Source organism: Taeniopygia guttata, chromosome 26, assembly GCF_048771995.1.
Source record: "Taeniopygia guttata chromosome 26, bTaeGut7.mat, whole genome shotgun sequence".
Taxonomy (NCBI): Eukaryota; Metazoa; Chordata; class Aves; order Passeriformes; family Estrildidae; genus Taeniopygia; species Taeniopygia guttata.
The window spans coordinates 1,248,285-1,268,911 of NC_133051.1; the positions used below are offsets into that span (position 1 = coordinate 1,248,285).

Below are 20,627 nucleotides of genomic sequence, written 5' to 3' on the forward strand. Positions count from 1 at the left end.
TACCTCTCCCCCAGGGCAGCAGGGCAGGCACAACGGGGGCCACGACCACTCCATCCACACACACCTGGAATGATGTGTGCCAGCCTGGTGGAACTTTGGTGACTGATGTTCTGGGAGTACAGCCCCATGCAGAGTGTGGGGAAGGCATGGAGGGGGTGCTGGTAGGGGAGCAACATCTCTCAAAAACCTCCTGACCACGTCCCCACTCCTCCGAGGCGTTCTGTGTATATTGTGTTCTTGTGTATATGGGTCAAAGATGTACAATATATGTCTTCTCTTTGTAGCAGATTTTATATTTATAACATGAACCCCTTGTTCTCCCCATCCTCTCCACGCCTGAGGAGGATGTCTGGCTGTGGTGTTGTAGGGTTTTGAACCCCTCTGGAGGGTGGGGGGGTTGTTCCAGAGCTGCAGGTTTCTACCCTGATGTGTTCCCTCAGCGCTGGCTCTGCCTGAGGTGTGCCAGAAACGCCTCTCAGGGTTTGGGCAGTGCAGGAGGTGGGAGCTGCCAGCAGAAGCAAGGCAGAGCCCGCTGGAGACACGGGGCTGCAGTGCTGGCAGTGCCCCCGGGCCCTGCAGGCAGGGCAGGGCTGTGCCAGGGCTGCACTCAGGGACACTGCTGTGTCCCCAGCAGCCAGGGCAGCTCTCGCTGCTGTCCCCCACAGCGTCCCTGTGGGCTGGCCCTGCTCTGGTGCTGTCAGCTCCAGCAGCTGGGGATGTTTCTGGGGCCAGCCCCTTCCGTGGGCAGCACCTCTGTGCTGTGCCAGGGCTGGATCTGGGAAGGCCTGAGGGGATGGATCTGGGCCACCCTGAGCTTCTCCCAGCACTCCTGCTGGGCCACCCTGAGCTTCTCCCAGCACTTCTGCTGGGCCACCCTGAGCTTCTCCCAGCACTTCTGCTGGGCCACCAGGGCTTTCCTGGCCAGGCTGGAGGCTCCCAGGCCTCCACGTTTCCCTTTCTGTTTCCAGGGGAAGAAAGCAGCAGGCACTGAGGCTCAGGCCGAGCATGTGACAGGCAGAACCTTGTTGCCAATAAAACTCCAAACAGTATCTCAAGAAATCACTTTCCTAAGGTGGACTTATTTTTCTCAGGCATTTGGACTTGCTTTGTGTGTGCCTTTTGTTGTTTTTCTCTGAGAAAACAGAGTGGTCCTTAGTTTAACATCAATTTAAAAAAAAATTTTTAAAACTCCCACTAAACAAAAAAAAAACTACAAATAAACAAAACCAGCTCAAGGTGAGACCTCTCCATGCAGCACCCAGTGGTGTCACCCCCTGCACAGGGGACACAGGACATGGTGGAGGCAGAACAAGAAACCCCTCCCTGTGTCCCTCCCTGTCCTTGCTCTGCCCACCTGTACCTGGGACCACTGGGATCACTAAAAGCCATCATGGTGAGTTCTGGACTTCAGGACAACGTTAGCAAGGAAGAACTCTTTCTGAGGGTGATGTTTTGTTGTTTTGCTTTTTTTTTCCATACATTAGAACATTTATTTCTCAGAGAGAAAATATAGTCTCAGACAGTCAGATTATAGTAGGTAAAATTAGCTTTTTTTTTCTTTACAAGCATAGATTTTCTTATTACTTCTCTTATACCATCTGATATAAACAATTCTAGAAAGCAAATAAACTCACTTTCTACAATAAATAGAGCAATCTGTGCTTTACAGCAGACTGACAGTAACATTTAGGTTCTGTAGCAACAACAGGATATCAGCCAATCCAAATTCTAAACTCATTTAAAAACCAAACAAAATGAAAAAAAAAAATAGACCAACTCCCAAGACCTTAAAACATATACACAGGTCACTAGTCCACAGCTGAGCTACCACCTGGAAAAGTGTATGTTCCTTTAAATAAATTACACTGTGTGCATATAAAAGACCCAGCAACACAACTGAGGACTTCAAGAATGGTGACAATAGGTCTAAATAATTTAGAACATTTTACAACTATATACACAACATCCTTCCCTAGCCACACTCCATGGGCACTATTATCACTATTAATATTTTTATAAACTCCTATGCCCCATCTTTGTATGTTAAAGGAATCTTAAAATTCCTTCAACTGCAGTTCCATGCCCCAATGTATAAGAAGTGGTATTTTAAAAAAGTAGAGCAAGTAGAAATGGCAGTGATTACTCCCTACTATTCATTATCATTAATTATTATTATTTTGACTCCACATTCTCTTCAGTATGAAAAAGTTAAAAATAATTTAAAAATACTGAGTTAAAAAGCAAAATGATGATCTTCAATCTACAATCTTGCTTTGCACCTTTGGCTCTTTAAAATGGGAAAGCAAAAAGGGATATGCAACAGAAGAGATCAGAGACATAAAGTCCTTGGCTAATAGAAAAGATTTAGACACCAAGTTCCCAAACATCAGTTTGTCCCTGTTTTTCTGCAATGCAAACCCAAACCAACAGGGAGTGTCTGGGTGTAGCTGGATGACAACACTGGAGACCCACACACCAGGGAAGGATGTGCACGTGTGGGAGAAGGTGAAGCAGCAGGAGGGTTGTGTGCTCTGCTCAGTGCTTGGCTTCAGGCCAAAACGTGGCAGAGGGAAACAGGGAGACAGAAAAGAGGAAGGGGGAAAAAAGGAAGAGGAGCCTTACACCAAATGTGCATAAACCAACACAAAAGATGCATCTCCCTTCAACCCTGATCAACCTCAGTGCCTGAAGAGCTGCTTCAGCTCAACAGCCACCTCCAAAATTACTTCTTACAAAAAGGAAGTTATCTTTTCTTAGGTACTGTGCTAAGTCATGATATGAAATGTTACTGCAACAAGCAGAGTCACAGAAACCAGAGCTGAAATGTGAAACTACAAAATCAATTTCTAAGACATACATACAGACACAGATCAGGTAATTTGATTTTCATCTTTAAAGCTCTGTGCATCTGTGCATGAAAATGTGCGGGGGGGAAGGTTACCAAAATCTCAAGCTTTTCTAAATGCAGTGAGAGAAATCTAAACATGAAAACACGATGGACTTAGGCAGGAGAATCACAATCAGAGCTCCCAGCCATGATTCTTTGCGGTTTTTATGTGATAGGACAATGTCATTTAAAGAAAAATGAAAAGGCCAATGATGGTTAGGGTAAATTTGGCACAAGAAAGTCCAGTTGGGATTTCTGTAAAGAATCCTGGGGGTGCCAGGTTCCCAGGCATTAGCTGGGACTGGCTGATGACCCAAAACCCTGGCAGTCCAGGAGAGGCAGGGGCAGGGGACGGTGCATGAGGTCCCAACATCCAAGTGCTGTGTGCTCTGCTCACCACAGCAACTCACCTTGGCTCCTGTCACCTGTCAGCTTTTCCTACCTACCTTACTCCCTGTAGACTACATTTCACCTCCTGCCAGCTCTTCAGCAAGACACATTCAGGAAGGAGCTGGACCAGGGTTTTTTTGGCACATTTCAGGGTGCTCTGAGGCGTGCTGACAGCTGCTGGAGGTGCTGCACTCTGCAGTGCAGCGGGTGTGGAGGAGCAGAGGCTGCCCCAGCAGCCCCTCACAGGTAGGTAGGGATGAAGGGGTTGTCCCCCTGCACTCGGCTCAGGTGGATCATGGCTCGGTCGTAGGCCACCTGCACCGACTTGCGGATGCTGGTTTTGCGTCCCTCCATCATCTTCAGCTTGTCCACGGTGTCATCCACACCCAGGGGAAAGACTTTGTCCCGTGGCAGCCACTGCCTGCAGCAGGGAGGAGTGCACAGAGCTGTCACCTCCTCCCCAGGAACAGTTACACCCATGTAATGTATTTATTCATCATCAACGCCCCACAACAACGGTACAAATGTTTAAATCCCTGCATTTGACATAGAAGGAGTCCCTGCAGCCAGAATGCCTTATGAGCACAGACTTCCCTCTGCATGTTTAAATTCCCCAATTTCCATGTAACATCATCATAATCCCTGTGTGCTCCCACATCGCAAAGATTATGTTAAATCTTCTCGCTGCCCCTCACCACGGAGCTGTGTGCACACACTCACCAGGTTCTCTTGTTGTCAAAGAAAAGGACAAGGAAGAGCTTTTCTCCTGCCTCTGTCTGCCTCTGCTCCCCCAGCTTCAGGACGTCCATGGGGGGCACAGGGATGGGGACTCCGTTGTGCAGCAAACCCTCGCGCGGCATCTTGGGGTCGATAATCTGGGGACACGGGGAGGACATTCAGCACAAAATCCTTCCAAGCAATGAACAGAATGCATTCTTCTCCTGTTCTTTCAGTGTATCCAAGCTAGACAAATTAAGTCTATTTTGGGTGGGTAAGCAAAATTGTTTGTTTTCAGCATCTCTTTCTAAAAAAGTTTCAGCCTGAGGCTTCCCCTGTGGGAGGGAAGCCAGCCAGTCCCAAAGCCAGGCACCCCATCTTGAAAAATGGATGTGTGTGGTTCTGTGAATTACACATTAGTGTAAATGCCTTTACACTAATGTGTAATTCAGTACAAACTCAGTGTTATTCTGTTCAGCAAAGCATTTCTCTCCCTCACACCAAACTCCAAATAAATGCAATGCTCCTGCTGTACTCCACAGGCAAATGTGATTTCACAACAGCTCCGCCCTGGGACAGCTCACTTGACATCAGTGGCATTGCTCAGATTTACACTGCATTAGATCAGAACCAGGCCAAATATTTTGAGAGTTGACAAGCAGTGCTGGCACCATCAAGCCAGGGAAACGGAGACTACAGTAATTCTGAAGATAAGTCACAACAAACAAATTCTCCCCCTGTAAAGCAGAAACGTTCATGTGCACTTTTGTGCTATGTCAGCACAGAAGAAAACAGCAGAAGGTGGCTGCAATACTCAGTCTGTTCTTCCCCTCCCAAGGCCTTGAAAAAGTGAATTGGCTTTGACATTGGCCATCTGTAGGAATTTATTAAGACACTTTGCCACCACAACAGGCTGCTATAGAAAAAGCCTTTTTTGGAGGCAGTCTCAGTGGTTAAATCGATTCTAAGCCACAGTTTAACTCTGGCTGTAGCCACGTGGAGAACTAAAACTGCTTTGGCTGGCCAGGATGGCCAGAAAATCCATGGATATTCCCTCTTCTGGGCTCCCACTAGGAGTAAGAGCATGGATGAGAGTCACACTTCCAGCAAAATCTGCTCTTTTTGATATTTATCTATTTATTAATAGATAAATATGCAAAGGCAGATAAACAGTAAGAAATAACATTCAAGGGACATGCATATATGCTCATATTTAAATTAAACATATGGTTGTTGCAAGAGGATGTAGACATGACAGGGCCAGCTGGGCACCTACAGATGGAGCTGTGCTCACCAAACAGGAAAATGTGCAGGCAGCAGAACCCAGTGCCTTTATAAAATTTAGGTTTTCTCATCCCCACAGTACTGATTACTTTCCTCAGAGGAGAGGAGAGTGAAAGAGCTCCTACCCCTGACAATGAGAGACCAATGTTTTATGAATCCTCTGCAAAACCCTGAAACAATGAGCACGGGGAAGATTCACTGTGCAAAGGGGAAAGGAGAAACAAAAAGCACATTTTACATTATTTTGGGAAGTTTTCCTTTTCCGTCTGGTTACAGTGCACAACAGAACTGTGTTCTGGGCTACCTGAGCTGCAGGGTGAGGCTGTGGGAGAGCCACAGGGCACTTACCAAGGCAGGGTAGGAGGGATAACCACGGCACTTGGCCCACACCAGCTCCAGGGGCTCCAGCTCAGCCTCCTCAAAGGACATCAGGAGAGGCCTGCCTAAGGGACAGCAGGAGACAGAGCTTAGGTGCCAGCAAGAAAACACAAGGAATCACACTGTCATCTCAGCATCAATCAACTAAAACAGGTGAACAACTGCAGTACTTAAAGCACACTGACAAGACAACAAGGAAAATCACTTGTTTGTATCTATATGAACTGGGTGTTCATTATAAAATTCAGCATGTACCAAACTCCAGCCTTCTTTGTGCTCTGTCAGTACAGTCAGGTTCAGCACTAAGATAAAGCCACAGTCTCCTAAATCATGGGTCATGTGGCTTCACATTAACTCTTCATGTTAATCAGAAACGTTAATCAGACTGAGTCACTGAAATCAAATGGCCCCACAATGGATTTGGTCATAGATATGAAGTCAGCCAGTCCTGGTCCTGGAAAAGGAGTAATGAAAATACTATATGCAATAACCTAAATCTGTAACAAAGCAGGTAACAGTGCCCAGGCAGGTCCAGCCTGGGTAGTTTGTGCAGGACTGGCTCCTGGTGTGCTTTGAGATGCTTTGGTTCAGGTGGGTGCAGGGCAGCAATTCTCACCTGAGCCACTAAAATCAGAGTCTCCATTCACACCCTCCAAGAGGGGCACCCGAGAAAGAGCTGGCTTCCCTCGGCTCCGCTTGGGAGGCACCAAACCACTGTCACGAAGATGTGGAGAAGTAGGGCATTAGAAGAAAACAGATTATCCTGGACAACAAAGACAATGGATTCCCCAAACTGGGTTAAAATTCTGAAAAATTACAGCACTGGTGCAACATTGACATGAAAAGAACACCAGTTGTGTATAGGCTTGAGAGACGACACAGCAGCCCCCCACTGAAACTGGACTTTGTCACCCATATCCTGAACATCCTTTCACCCCCTTACTACAAACATTTCAGAAAATGGACTACCTCCACCTCAAGCAATCATATTTTTTCACAATTTTCATATTGTAATTTTTTTTCTTTTAGAGTTTTCTAATAAGCAACCTATTGTGAGTGATTTTGGTGCTGGAAAAGACTAGAGAAAAAGTAGCAAACAGAGCTGCTCCTGGATAGAATAATTGCACAAGTTATCCACGAGACATCAGAAGATGTCAGGTGCTTGCTTTAACTCTGTTCAGTCATGTTTGAAGTGCCTAGTTCTGCTCTTAAACTTTTGAGAGGAAGAAACCAGATATTTAGTAGGTGGTAAAAGTTCAGCATTTCCTGCAGTGCTGAACTGAAAATTTGAATTCAAGTTTTTCCAAGTTTCGGTTCCCAAGAACTGCATCAGTAGAGAGGATGTGCACGCACTGAGAAAGAGCAGTGTAACACACATCCACTTGCTTGAAAAATCAAGCACTGCTTTTGGGACCTGCAGCTTCAGAGGACAGGAGGAACACTCAGAGTTTTAGAGTCAACACACAAGTAACAGTCTGGGCTGGGTTTGGAACTAAGAAGTCAAAGAACAGAATCAGAGAGATTAACACAGACACAGAAGGTGTTTCAGGGAACAGTTCTGCCTGGGCCACTCACCTGCAGGCCTCCAGCACCAGCCCACTGCCCAGGGCAGAGCGTTTCCGTGCCTGCCGCTCCCCGTCCTGCCTGTGCTCCTCCCCGTTCTCCAGGGAGCACTCCAGACCCCTCTGCAGCTTCACGCCGTTCTTGGCTTTTTTAAAAAGGACCGATGTCCGGCGGCCCACGCTGCTGAGGGCGGGGCTGGCAGGGCTGTCTGCAGGCGGCAGGGCCAGGCCGTTGAGGCCGTTGTTGGACAGCAGGCGGTGGAAAGCCTGGCTCTCCTGCTGCAGAGCCTTCTTGTCGAAGAGCTCTCTGTCCGACACCATCCTCCTCTGCAGCTGGTTCAGGGACCTGCTCTCACTGATGGGTTTGAGCGTTGGAGGGTCCTGCAGAGAGTCCAGCTCTGAGAGGGTGGGTGCAGGTCCTGTGGGCTCCAGGGTTGGAGGGTATGGCAGCTTGGCACCATCTGCTAAAGGAACAGAGAATCTGCTTGAACATTTTAGCAAGAGTCATTCCCAAAACTACCAACAGCCATTCCCACCTTTCCCTAAAGTCACAGGAGAAACAGCAGGCTTTGACTGCTGACGAGCACTAGAGACCTGGAATCAAAATCCCGCTGCTCACCTTTCTCCCCTTCCTCATCCCCTTCCCTGGATGTTGTCTCCAGCCCCTCCCGTGGCACAGTGTCCCCGTTGGGCAGGGCCTTGCTCTGCTGCTGGGCCAGTTTGTGGCGGATGGAGTTGATCTCGCGCCGCAGGAGCCGGATGCGCCGCGTCCGGGCGCCGCTGGAGCGCATGGTGCTCACCGTGTCCAGCTTCTCCAGCAGCTCCTTCAGCTGCGCCTCCAGCGACAGGTGAGCCCGGTTCTCCGGGACCAGGATATTATCCACTGCAGCACAAGAGAAGGGAACGGTGAAGGGAAGGAGTAAGGCTTCTTGGAGAAGCACCTGGGGCCAGTGCCAGGCCTCATTCCCTTTGATGCTGTCCACTAATCAATCGCTTCAGCCTGGGGAAATAACTTTGGAGCTTGGACTTCCTTCTTTGGATAAAGAGTAGTTGATTCAACTTGACCATCCCTCAGCTCCTGTTACTGCCTCAGGGGCAACAGTGAAAGGACATGTCTGCACCCCACACAGAACAACTTGTGGTCTAGGCCCTTGTCAGAAACCTATTTCATTGTCAGATTAAATGACAAAATCAGACCGCAAACATAAGGGGCCAAAACGTAACATATTTTCCATTCCTCTGGCTCTGCTGGAGGGCTGGCATCCGCTGGAGCAGGACAGACAGCTGAACACCTACACAAATTTCATAATGACTGTCCATCTGTACTCAAGAGGCCTTCAACATTTAGGAACCAGATGGCACACTGCAAGCTCTGTGTGCTTGATGGCTGTACTAAGTTTAGCCAAGTTACTCAACCAATGCTTTGGAGCTGCCTCAAGAGGGCTGTGGAAATGGATGAGGTTGTGTTGGGAATGGTAAGACTCAGCTAGAAGGATTGCTAAGGTCCCAGTACCTTCACCCCTCATCACCTCCTTTCAGCCCTCAGTGCTCCATCTGACACAGCTACTGTACATTTTGCCAGTTAACAATGAAATATATGAGCTTTCCTCCTCAAAAAATCCCAGTTTGCAATGCTCTTTAAATTAGTGAGTTTGTAGGACATTCCTGGCACAAATCAAAGAGCACAGGCAGTTTACAAGGCTCTGCCAACACAAACATGCACTAGGAGAGCTGGAGCTAAGCTGCACCTAGCTCAGGGTGCCCAGCTCACCTGAAATCCCACTCTCTGGGGTTCTAGAGGAGTTCTATATGTGCCTAGGTAAACACATGGATAGGAAAATTCTCCTATGCAGAACGGCCACAATTGCCATGCAGGCTGAAGGACATGCTCAGAACTAAAGCTATGTTTTACCTGGGGAAAAAAACCACTAATCATTACTCACCATCCTCCCAAGAAAAGCGGTAAAAGTCGTGGGGCTTGGGCGACTCAGGCAGGTGAATCCCCACGCCAGTGTCAAAGCCGATGCTGTCGGCCTGGCGCCGCGCGTGACGCAAAATCGCTCCCCCGAGGTCCCGGAGCCGGACAGCTGCTCGGTGGAAAATCGTGTCTTTAGCATTATACCTCATGCAGTTGGCAACTATAAGGTTAAAGTCTTCCTCAAACTCATCCAAGGTTCGGTACAGGTGGGACTCCAGCTTCCGCCTCATGGTGGAAAAATCCATTGGGTTGGAAATGAATTCCAGGTAATCTGGAACCTAAACATATAAAACCTGTACAATTACAAAAACCATTTACTAGCCAACCAGAGCGCACCCATCACAAGCACTCTTAATGCCCTTTCCACTGGCAAGGGGCAGCAACAGATGTTCATTTCTGTGTCACCCAGGCAAGGCAGACACACCCTGGCTCTGCAAAACATTACTCATCTAAGATGTGCTAAACTTTCAGAAAAAAATACCCTTTTTTTGTCCTGGACACATCATCAGTCCTTTTTGAGATAGTTTTTAGTCCACCAGCAGCCTGGGACAAGGTGGTTTGTGCTTCTGCCCAGCAATAACGCATCTACAACCCACTAAGCACCTCCAGGAAAGAGACTTGCCTCGTTCAGGTTAACAGGCTCTGTGAAGATCTGGGCAGCATCCTTCTCCTGCAGCAGGTCCAGGGTTGTGCGGAGCAGGACGTTGAAAGGGGTCAGCTGCAGCTCCATGGCAGCCTGCTGCACCTTCACCTGGCAACGGGAACACAGCCATGAGGACACCCACTGAGGACAGGATCTGAGGGTGGTGTCTCCCTCCAGATTCCTCTGAATCATCCCCCCAGCTTCACTCAGTGGTGGAAGCCTCAGGCCAGCATTGTTGTAGAACTTCTGGCAAACACCTTGCAGTCTCCATGTACATTGCCCAGTCCAATCCTTTTACATGGGGAACTCCTGTTTATTCAATCTCAAAGTCAAAAGAAGAGGAAACCCCAGGAAGTTAAAGGATACCACAATTAAAAATGAAAACAGGCTTTTCATGCCTGCTAAATTATCCTGGAGAACTCCCTGCCTCAAGATATTGTTATTATGCCAATTAGCAACATTGTATAAAAATTAAAAGTACGCAGGCATTTATATGAACAACATCAATAATTAAGAATAGAGAGCAAAAACAAAGTTTAAGACATAAGCTCTCAGACTTCAAGGCAAAAACCAAACAACAGTGGTTAGATGTCTGCAAATTCCTAATACAGTTCCTTCTATCCTTTAGGAAGTCTCTAATACTGTTTGATTTCAAACAAACAAGTTGTAGCACTGAAAACCTCCTGCATGGAAAATCTATTCAAAGAACAGGATGAAAGTATTGTCCTTTAACATCTTCATTTCTTTGATCTTATAATCACTCGTTATGTCATTAAATCAACACTTCAGTAACAAAGGTAAGCAAGTCTGTTTACACAAAGCAAACTGCATTTGATGTGCTCAGCAACAAGACTGCATCATTGAGAGAATGAATATAGACAAAGACCACACTTTTCCCTCAAAACAGGAAAAAAGCCAAACAGAGATGCATGATTCTGGAGCATCCTTCGGCACTCACCTAAAAGCTGGGCTGGGATAGAGCCCAACTAGATTCACTTTCCTGTGGTATTTTATCCTTTTAAAAAGCACACCACAGTTTCTATAAGCTTTTATGGATTTAGCCAGCTCTGATAGGGTTCTATCAAGATATCAAAAGCAAACAAAGCCCAGTAATGGTTTTTGGTTTTTTATCCTCCTACCTAAAATTTGTTCACATAGCAATGAGGGCTGAGCCACTGTAAATGTAAATCAAGGACAATGCAGGAATGGGACGGCCAGAACTCCCTACCTGCTCCCGTTTGAGCTTTTCCCTCTTCCGGATGAGCTCGATGAGCAGCCGAGCCCGCTCCAAGTCGTGCCGGAGCTTCTGCCAGTACTTCAGCTCCTCCTTCACTGCACTTGTCTTCTCATCCTGCTCCTTCTGCAAAGTATGAGTGGGGTGAGATAAAAAACACCACAGGCTTCCTGTGTTTCCTTCTTTTTCTCAGAGTCGTTCTCAGAGTCTTCCTCTTACTGCCTTGTCTCTTGTTCAGACCATGTCCCCTCCTCCCTCCAACATTTAGCTGTCTAACAGAGAGAACATCAGCTTTTCTAGATTTTACCTTATCTGTGAAATTACCCCAAATTATCCTGCAGCTTCACCCTGGGAACACACTTCAGTGTGTGCTCATTTACACCCTCCCTGCTTTTGTATCTAAGTTTATTACAGAGGCTGGAAATTTTCCTGTGCATTGGAGCAGCAGCCCAGAGCACTTACAGTCTAAAGGGAAGGGAACCAAAAGCAGGGGAGAAGAGAGCTATTTTGTAACCCATAAAAACAGAGCCATGGAAAGACATTTGCCAAGAATGGCCAACACTGGGAGATGAGCTCACACCTTCCAAGACACTGTTTAGTGACTTCACAACACAATCATCCGTCCTCTCCTAAATCTGTAGATTTTTTAGTGATTTGGATGACACACCTCAAGTGCATACACTTTCATGATTGCTAAGAGAACAATTGCTTCCCAATATCTTAATGGTTTATATTAATAGGATATTTGTTTCTAAGAACTTAATGTAAATTGCCAGTTTAATACACAAAGGAAATGCTGCACTTTCCCAAGCTCTGCACTGATGAGTGGGGAATAATTTTTCTATTTAGCACCCAGAGCAGTCCTCTTGCAAACAAAAGTCTATAAATTCCTCCAACTACAATAAAAATATACATGTGCATTGTATACAATCCCTCCTGACAGGCTGTGTTAGAGGGTAGAGTCCTACTGCTCCATTACTCCAGCAACTACTTCTCATGCCAAATGCAGTGTTGTTTAATAGCACCAAGATCAAAGGACACAGATGCCAGCTCAAAAGAGGACAGAAAGACTCCAGAATTGATGATTATATCTCAATGTGCATGGGATGGACAGAAATTAAAGCTGCAGGGAGAATGACCTGAACTGGAATTTAGCCATAATTCTGGTGTTAAAATAATTTTCTTTACTCACTCCAAGGAATTTGTTTTAATCATTCATATAAGAGATCATTCCACCAAGAGCCCATCACACCCTTGCACAACCCTGGGTCTTCTGACTCAGGGGAAAAACTCCCACCTGCTGTCTCACCAACACCAATTTCAGTGGCATCATGGATATCCCCCTAATACACAACTCAGTTCTTCAGGCACGAGCACACCGAGAGGAGATCGAGAGAGGCTTAAAACTGATCTTTTCACCCTCGCTCTGCTCCCAGCCACGTGTAAAGCTCATCTCCTCCTGGAAGGCAAGCTGTGGGTGCTGCCCCTGAGCAGAGGGGGAGCAGCGGTACCTGCTCGGCGTTCCTCTGGGACTGCAGGTGCGAGTGCAGCCGCCGGATCAGGGGCACCCCGTTCCTCGCCTGCCGCTTCAGCAGCCAGTAGTTGTGCAGCCTCTGCATGAACTGGTTCTTCCTCTGCAGGGAGAGCCCGCTGCAGATCTTGTTCAGCCTGAAGGAAGCACAGAGTGTCATGGAGCCAGCTGCAAAGCAATCGTGGCTTTGCAGAGCCCAGGGTCTCCTGATGAAGCTTTGCTGTGTTGTGTCAATGCTCACTCTGAAGTACACACAAACTGGGACCATCTGGGATCTCCTCACATGCAGACAGATGTGCCCCCTTTTCATACTGGAGGGTCCCACCAAGCACTGGCCACAGCACAAAGTATGAAATCATCAATTCAGCTCCAAGCCTTAATTTCAAAATTACTTCCCATGTCAAGAACCTTCCAGGGGCCGTTTAAGTTTGATGTTATTAATCTGGAGCCTGGGAAATTAATTTGACAGGAGTCCAAGAATAATAGATCACCTATTTTAACCTTTGCTTACCATTCTTATCTTACACATGGTGCCTTATCGCCTATCTATTAAAACAGACACATCAACACACCTCCTAAGGCACCAAACAAAAATTCAGCACTACCTAGTTCTGCATGAGGGAGAAAATTACAAAAATACAGCCAAAGTCAAAGCTGCTTGCAACACTGTCAGGTTTGACATGCTCTGTAATAAAAGGAGGAATTAGGAAACTATGGAATGAGATCTCAATAATTTTAATAATGGGATGACCCCTACCTGCCTACCAACCTGTAATGCCTCAAGTATTTTAAAAATGCCTTCATGGTAGATGGTGTTTTCTATTAGGGACCACCTAAGAGTCTGCATTACACAACAGCTTGGGATGGCTGCTCAGCCAAAGCCAGAAAACCACAGTGACACTCAGAAGAAACCCAGCCACAGGCTATGCTGCAGAGCACCCTGAAAACAGTTATTGCTAAAGCCTTGACTGAAGATTCAGTGTTTCCAAGGTCAACAGTGAGAGGACTGAGTCCTTAAAACAGACCCTGTTCAGCTACAGCTGTCCAACTCCTTCCCTAAACCTGCAGCACTCACCTGTAAGAGGGAATTTGTGCAACAGCCACCACAGGCATGGACGAACGCCCTTTGGTCATGTCACTGGGTTCCTTTTTGATCTTCTGCTTCAATTTCACTTGGTTCTTCTTCACAGACCCTTTGGGAGGGCCAGAATTGGCTTCCTCCTCTTCCTCCTGCTTCACAGTGACCTCCTGCCAATCAGCACCAGCAGCTGGACACCCTCTTCTCACCGTGCCAGGCGGGGAGTGGCTCTCACAGTAGGCAGTCTTGCGCACGGTGAACGTCGTGCCGTTGATGCTGGTCTCCCTCATGGGCTCAATCTTCATGAAGAGCCCGGCTCTCTGTGCACAGGTGACATGGAAGGCAGTGTAACAGTTCACCTTGTGGCATTGGATAGCAGCTCCCATGCCCTTCTGCTTGCAGATACAGCATGTGAGCTTCCACCGAGCTGGAGGGATGTTATTGATCCCTTCGATGGGCTCCAGGAACACAGTGTTTGCAAAGCAGACCTCTGGGATCCAGATGGCACAGACCACGTGAGCCCAGCGGCCATCACTGGTCTGCTTGAAGGCTCCCCCTTTGTTTGGGCAAAGGACACAATCCACAGGGCGAGAAGGGGACTGTAAACAGCAGCGGCAAAGCCACTGCCCCTCAGGGATGTAGGGCACACCGTAACACTCCTGGTGCACGGCCAGATTGCAAATGTCACAGAACAGGATGACATTGCTGTTGTGACACTCATCGTCCATGCAGACACAGCAGAAGGCATCCTCATCAATGAGCGACTGCTGAGCCCCGTTGTTCCGGCTCTCAAGGTACGACTCCTTTTCCAGCCGATCCACCAGCAGCTCAAAAGTGTCAGCAGAAACTGTCCCATAACCATCAGCCCTTCTCTTCTCGTTGACCATCTCCAGCCATGCCAGATCCTCCTCATCCATGTCATACTCCACTTCTACGTTGAGGTCCTCGGGAGGCTTTTCAATGTACCGGTAGTAGGCAGCAGGGAGGGGAGGGGCATCTGGCTGGCTGAAGGAGTCCACCACACGGAACTTGGGCTGGGGCAAGTGCAAAGATATCCCCGGCGCATGTTTGGAGCAGGACTCTTTCTTCTTGCCTTTGGAAGGTGTTTTCTTAGATCTGGAAGTGAAGAGGGGCTGCTCACTGTTCTCCTTGTTGCTGTTGCACTCGGTGATGTCCTGGGCTGTCAGCTCGTCCTCGGTGATGAGCTTGAGGGGGTCGTAGATGCTGATGCGATGGAGCCGCCCGTCGATGTCCACCTCCACGATGCGCTGGGCCTGCGCGTAGGTCAGCGTCTCGCGGCTGGGCGAGCACTTGAGGCTGTAGGGCGAGGGAGAACGCCTCCTCTCCAGGTGCTGCCGGCACCTCCGCCGAGGCTTCCTCATCCCTGTGGTCCAGAGAGCCTGGGACACAACAGGACACAGGACAGGGTAAGACAAGGAGACAAGCAAGAAGCAGCACAGACTGAAAAACTCACTCAGTGCTGCAATAGCATGAATTTCTACCAGACACTCCAGCAACTTCAGGCTCCCTGAGTCTTTACCCCGCAGATACAGGCAGGTTTTGATATATCAGCCATTTCTTGCAATGTGTATCAGAGCACAGCACCCTCCAACTTCCTCTATTGGCACCTCAGATGTACATTCCACCACACCACCAGTGAGAAAAACTCAAAATAATCGGACAGCACAATATACAAACAGTCTGCTGTGCATCCAGATCAGCAAACCATTCAGATCCCCTGAAATTCAAACAACATTGTTCACATCTTCTTGCACCATTTACATATTAAGCTCTCACAAACCAACAAGTTCTCCTCTGCTCTTTTGCCTGTGACTTTTCATTTATATCCCCAAATGTGCTGGTTGTTTTCCAGGTGAAAAGGAATGCACTATTTGGGTCTTATGAATGCTATTTCCAATTTAATTTTTTTTTTTTTTTGTCAGCTCCAGATGAGAAAACTCCCTCAGTCCAGGAGGGAGCTCCTCCAGGTTTCACAGCTCAGGGCTGCCACCACCAATCCTTCCATCCTGACACTGCAGATGCAAAAAAGTCCCATAATGAAAAATCATCCTCCAGCTTTGCTTTTCCTTCTGTCAAGGGTCACAAACAAAACAAGAGGATGAACTGAGCAAGGCAGCAGAGAAAAGATGTGAATCCTTTCTGCTCTTCCACAAAAAAGCAAAGAAGGATAAAAAGGCAACAAGCAGCATGGATCCCAATGGACTTACAAGCTCTGGCGTTAGCCCCTCTGGAGCCACAATTCCCATTCATCCACCTGAGCCACCTGGCTATGGAGAGTCCACAGCAGGAAAGCAGCAAGACAGCTCCCAGCACCAGGAGCCGTGAAATGGCATTTGCTCAGAGCCTTAACAAAAAGCCCCAGCCAGCTCTGCCCGCACAAACTGCTAATCAGCAAGCCAGATAATTAGCTGAGAGTTGGCTGCTGACATTAAGGAGGTGCCTGTCAGAGGGGAGCAGAGGAGAAGCCTGGGGAGATGGTCTGGGGGAGGATTCAGACATGGTGGCTGCAGCTCAGAGATCGGAGGGTGAAGGAGGGAGCTGGCAAAGAGGGAAAGCAGAGAGGAAGCCAAGTGAGTAATGCAAGAGAGAAGGGCAGAGTCAAGGATGGGAACATGACTTATGGGAATAAACAAGCTGAGGCTGAAAGAAGTCAGAAAGGAGACAAAGGAAAGCAAATGTAAATTCTCTGTGAGAAGATAAGCCAGCCCAGAGCTTATCTGTTGCTATGCAGAGGCCTGAACCAGCACCTCACCCTTATTTAAAGCAATCCACGCATTCAGCTCCTTTCTGTGGGACCCACAGACAAGGAAACACACTACAAACCCACAATTTGTACTCAGCCAATGCAATGTTTGTACTCCATGAAGGACATAGCTCCAGAAACTCTCAACTGTGTGCCACAGCAAGCAGCATCTCACAGGACCAGGACCTATAAGAGGTCCAAGCTTATTCCAGAAAGAAGGAGCCAATCCCAGGAGCTATTTAAAAAATACATCTGTAAGATAAAATCAATGGATGCCAGAGGAAAGAAGCAACCCAAAACAGCTGCAGCCCCCTCTGCACCTTTTGCCAACTAAAACACCAGCAGAATTCCTGCTGCCCTTGACAATGTCCCTTCATGTTCCTGCCACGTCTGTGCTTGCCCATGGTCCCCTCAAACACCTGCCAAGGGTTTATGTTCCTCACACTGACATTGATGCCTACAATGAAATGTGTCGGTGCCCAACAGATGTGACAGAGCAGCTGGCCTTGGCACATGCAGAGATCTCGATCTTTATCAATGCCCTGATACTGCTGTAACCAAGCCAAGCTGACAGAGATGCACGGGCCTCGAGAGAGGCCCTCCCTCTGGAACAGGGCGAGTACGAGATGGGCCATGGGTGAAGTTTCAGGTATAAAGTCAGGGTTCGGCATGAGCGGTGTCAGTTCTCAGCAGCAACTGAGGGAACGGTGACATGCCCTCAGCTGTCAGGCACTGGCGGGAGCTCCTCTCAGGAGCTACCCCGCGCACCGAGGGCTCCCTGCAGGGAACTCCAGTAGCAGCCAGCGATGCCAGCCAAGGCACAGCAGGGACTGGGACAGAAATGAAAGAGTCCCGGGGGGAGGAGAAGGCGCTGAACCCGGTGGGACGGAGCCGCGGCCGCGTCTCCCCACGGAACCGCCACATTCTCCAGAGACAGGGAGCGGGCAGCGCGAGCGCACAGGGCTGCACGGCCATTGGCTGCCGCCGCCGTCCATCACAGCGCCAGCACCAATAGCAACGCGAGGCGCTGAGGGGCTAACGGCGGGCACGCTCGGCCCCGCCTGAGCCAATCGCGTGGGAGAAGGTGGGCGGCGCCCCCGCCGCACCGCGAGGAAGGGGGGGCCAAGATGGCGGCAATGGGGGGGCTCGGCTGACACGGCGCTGCCCGTTCCCCGGCCCCGGGCGCTCTCCGCCGCTGCCCCCTCTTCGGCGAGGGACTGCGGGCCGCTCTCGCCGCACGGAGACGGAGCAGGGACGCGGGAGAGGTCCGCAGGCTGCCGCGCACCGGCCTCCCCCAGCTCTTTCCCGCCCGCCCGGTCACCTTCCCGCGACCCCGGCGCGGGGGTGTGTGAGGGAGGAGAGACCCCTGAAGGAAGGGTGTCGCGGCCTCCCGCGCAGAGCTTTACCTGGCCGGCTCGGCGCGCCGCTGCCGCGGCTTCTCCACCGTTGCCGCCGCCTCCTTTTGAGGGGAAATTTTTGTTTTTGTTTCTCTTTTTCTTTTTTTTTTCTCTTTTCCTTTTTTTTTTTTTTTTTTTTTTTAATTCTCTCCGCCTCCCCCTCCCCTCCCCCCTGGGGCGGACGGGCTCACCCAGCCGGCGGCGGGAGGGGAGGGCACAAGATGTCGGCTCCGTCCGCTCCGGCTCCTGCCGCCTCCTCAGCGCCGCCTCCTCATTGCCGCTGCCGCCGCCGCCGCTGCCGCCGCTTCTCCCGCCGCTGCCGCTCCGGCCCCGGTGCCGCTTCGCCCCCCACCACCCTCACCTCCCCCCCGCTCCCCCCCGGGGCTCCAGCGCCCCCGACGCTCTCGGTGCTGTGGAGGCGGGCTGGGGGGGAGCAGGGGACACACGCTCAAGATGGAGGCGGCGGCGGTGGCGGTGGCGGCGCGGGCCGGCCGAGCGGCGGGGAGAGGCGGCAGCCAGCGGCCAGGCGGGGGAGGGGGCTCCGCGCTCCGCTCCCCCCGCGGGCAGGCACCGCCCGCCCCTCCCCGGTGCCTTCCCACACCCGGGCCGCGCCGAGCGGGAGGCCCCGGGGGCTGGCGGGGGTCCCTCCGCGCTGCCCTCGTGGCTTGTGCGGGGGTCGCCGCTGCCGGTGTTCTCCCCGTCCGTGGCTGACCAGGCAGCACCGGGGAGCTGCGGCCTCGCTCTGCGCCTCGCCTGCCCCCCGCATCATCCGCGGGGTTGGGGTTTGGGAACTCGGGTATAGATGTACTGGCACTGAGTGATACCTCCTTCCCCGGCAGGCCACGGGAAATGAAGTGGGATTTTTGTCCCAGGCTCGTTTGGGGTGTCTTGATTTTGCAGCCCACTTTTTTTTTGCAGGAGGCGTGGGGTCCCAGGAAACACCCTGAAGCATGGTCCGGTGCCAGAGTCCAACCCTGGGAGTCCACACTCCCAGAGAACCTTTGCCTGCCACAGTTAGTCTACAAGCAACATCAAACGATGTAAATAGCGAGAGCCCGTATTTATTTTGTAGACTTATATTTCAGATGTCCATTTCACATGCAGAGGTGTGACAGGCTGGAGGGACAATCGAGAGAGGGACTGAGGGGATTGAACAAGGAAGAAGTTAAGTTAGCAACTGAGATAAGAATTTAGATAGGAATTGCAGAGGCTCCCACACTTACTTTTTATAGAGCGTGCCACATACTTGAGCATATGTGCGTTCCACCTCCCACTCTGCGCAGAGTATTGCATAATATCACCATCTGAATTTATAGAATTAACTGTTTTAGAAGGAAGCAAAGAATGTTGTTTTCCCTCATTTACAGTCCAACTGGAGATCTTTTGTCTCTTAACGTATGTTAACCATGGAATCCAAGAGCAGCTAGTCTGTGACAGTCTGTTTTGCAAAGTACTCAGGTTGGACCAGAGCTGTTGCAGCTTGAAATGCAAAGAGAAAGATGTGACTTACTGCTGAACAGTCTTTACATATCCCTTTGAAGTATTTACTTTGTATATATGGTGTGTATTTTTTGAAGGTCTACTATTTACATACCAAAACTTGAAAATAAATAATAAACTAGTCTTTTTTTTTTTTTCATGAAAAATAACATATCAAGGATTTAGAAATAAAGTCCCAATACTCTCACTGATTTACAAAGCATCTCACCCTCAAAAGAACAGCTGTATAACAGTATGGTCCTAGCCACAAAGGATAAAACAAACCCTAAAACAACCTATAGCTGCATTTGCTTCCTGGTTAAACAGTAAATAAAATAATTTCAATAATTGATGAGCATCTTCAAAGGCTGAGAGAACTGGGTTTCTTCAGCCTGGAAAAGAGAAGCTTTGGGGTTACCTAATTGCAGCCCTTCAGTACCTGAAAGGAGCCTCCAGTAAGGATGAAGAGAGACTTTTTACAAGAGCACGGAGGGACAGGGCAAGGGGGAATGGTTTCAAACTAAGAGAGGAGGTTTAGATTGAGTAATAGGAAAAAAATTCTTCCCTGTGATGCTGGTGAGGCACTGGAGCAGGTTGTCCAGGGAAGCTGTTGGATGGAGTAACCTGCTCTAGTGAAAGGTGTCCCACAGCAGGAGACTGCAAACAGATGTTAAATCCCTTCCAGCCCAGGACATTCTGTGATTTTTCTTCTTTATGTGGAATTTTAACTGTGTTTTACTTGATTGTTTAAATTAGTTTTTAATATGACCAACTTTTGCAAACTCTTTAATTTTTGACCTCTATTTTGAAACTTTATACTCTTAAATTTGCACTGGAATTAGCTTATTATAATTGCATTAGGTTCACTATTAAGAACACTGGGATGACTTATGCACAGAGATGTCCAGACATCTCTGATGACTGAGGGCCATGTGTTACAACATCAAAACAAGTTACACATCATTTCATTTTATATCAAAGCCGTGGAACTAACGTGTTATTTGAAAAAAAGATCTGAACTTCTCACAAATCCCAGAGGCACAGCATAATTCAATTTATTTGCTGTCCCAGTTTTTAAAGGGTGCAAGTGCAAAATTAGTTGCTTCAAATGAAAGCAACAGCCAGGACACCTCAAACAGAGTTGGGCACCTTCATTCATATTACAATTTTCTTCATGTTTATTCAAGTATATAATACATACTTTAAAAGGGAAGAGAAGTATAATTTATAATTGAGAGCTGACCTTTGTTGATTTATGAAGCCTCAAAACTGACTTATATTTGTATCTCTTTTTGGCTGTGTGTT

At 48.8% G+C, this 20,627-nt stretch overlaps 1 protein-coding gene across 7 annotated transcripts; it reads right to left on the minus strand.

Moving 5' to 3' along the window:
• Positions 1-1,464: 1,464 nt before the first annotated feature.
• On the minus strand, positions 1,465-18,159 carry BRPF3 (bromodomain and PHD finger containing 3). 7 transcript variants are annotated; one of them, XM_072918668.1, is made up of 12 exons: positions 18,035-18,159; positions 13,680-15,082; positions 12,585-12,741; positions 11,068-11,199; positions 9,819-9,947; positions 9,162-9,474; positions 7,838-8,101; positions 7,232-7,679; positions 6,273-6,370; positions 5,627-5,721; positions 3,998-4,152; positions 1,465-3,698 (listed from the first exon to the last, which is right to left on the minus strand). In XM_072918668.1, the coding sequence occupies exons 2-12, from the start codon at positions 15,062-15,064 to the stop codon at positions 3,518-3,520; spliced, it is 3,357 nt and encodes a 1,118-aa protein (XP_072774769.1). In that variant the 5' UTR covers positions 15,065-15,082; positions 18,035-18,159; the 3' UTR covers positions 1,465-3,517. The 7 variants fall into 7 exon arrangements, with proteins under 7 accessions (XP_072774769.1, XP_072774768.1, XP_072774770.1 ...); XM_072918667.1 differs by lacking the exon at positions 18,035-18,159 and adding an exon at positions 17,853-17,979; XM_072918669.1 differs by lacking the exon at positions 18,035-18,159 and adding an exon at positions 17,853-17,979 and having other exon boundaries at positions 7,232-7,682.
• Between the last annotated feature and the right edge of the window lie 2,468 nt (positions 18,160-20,627).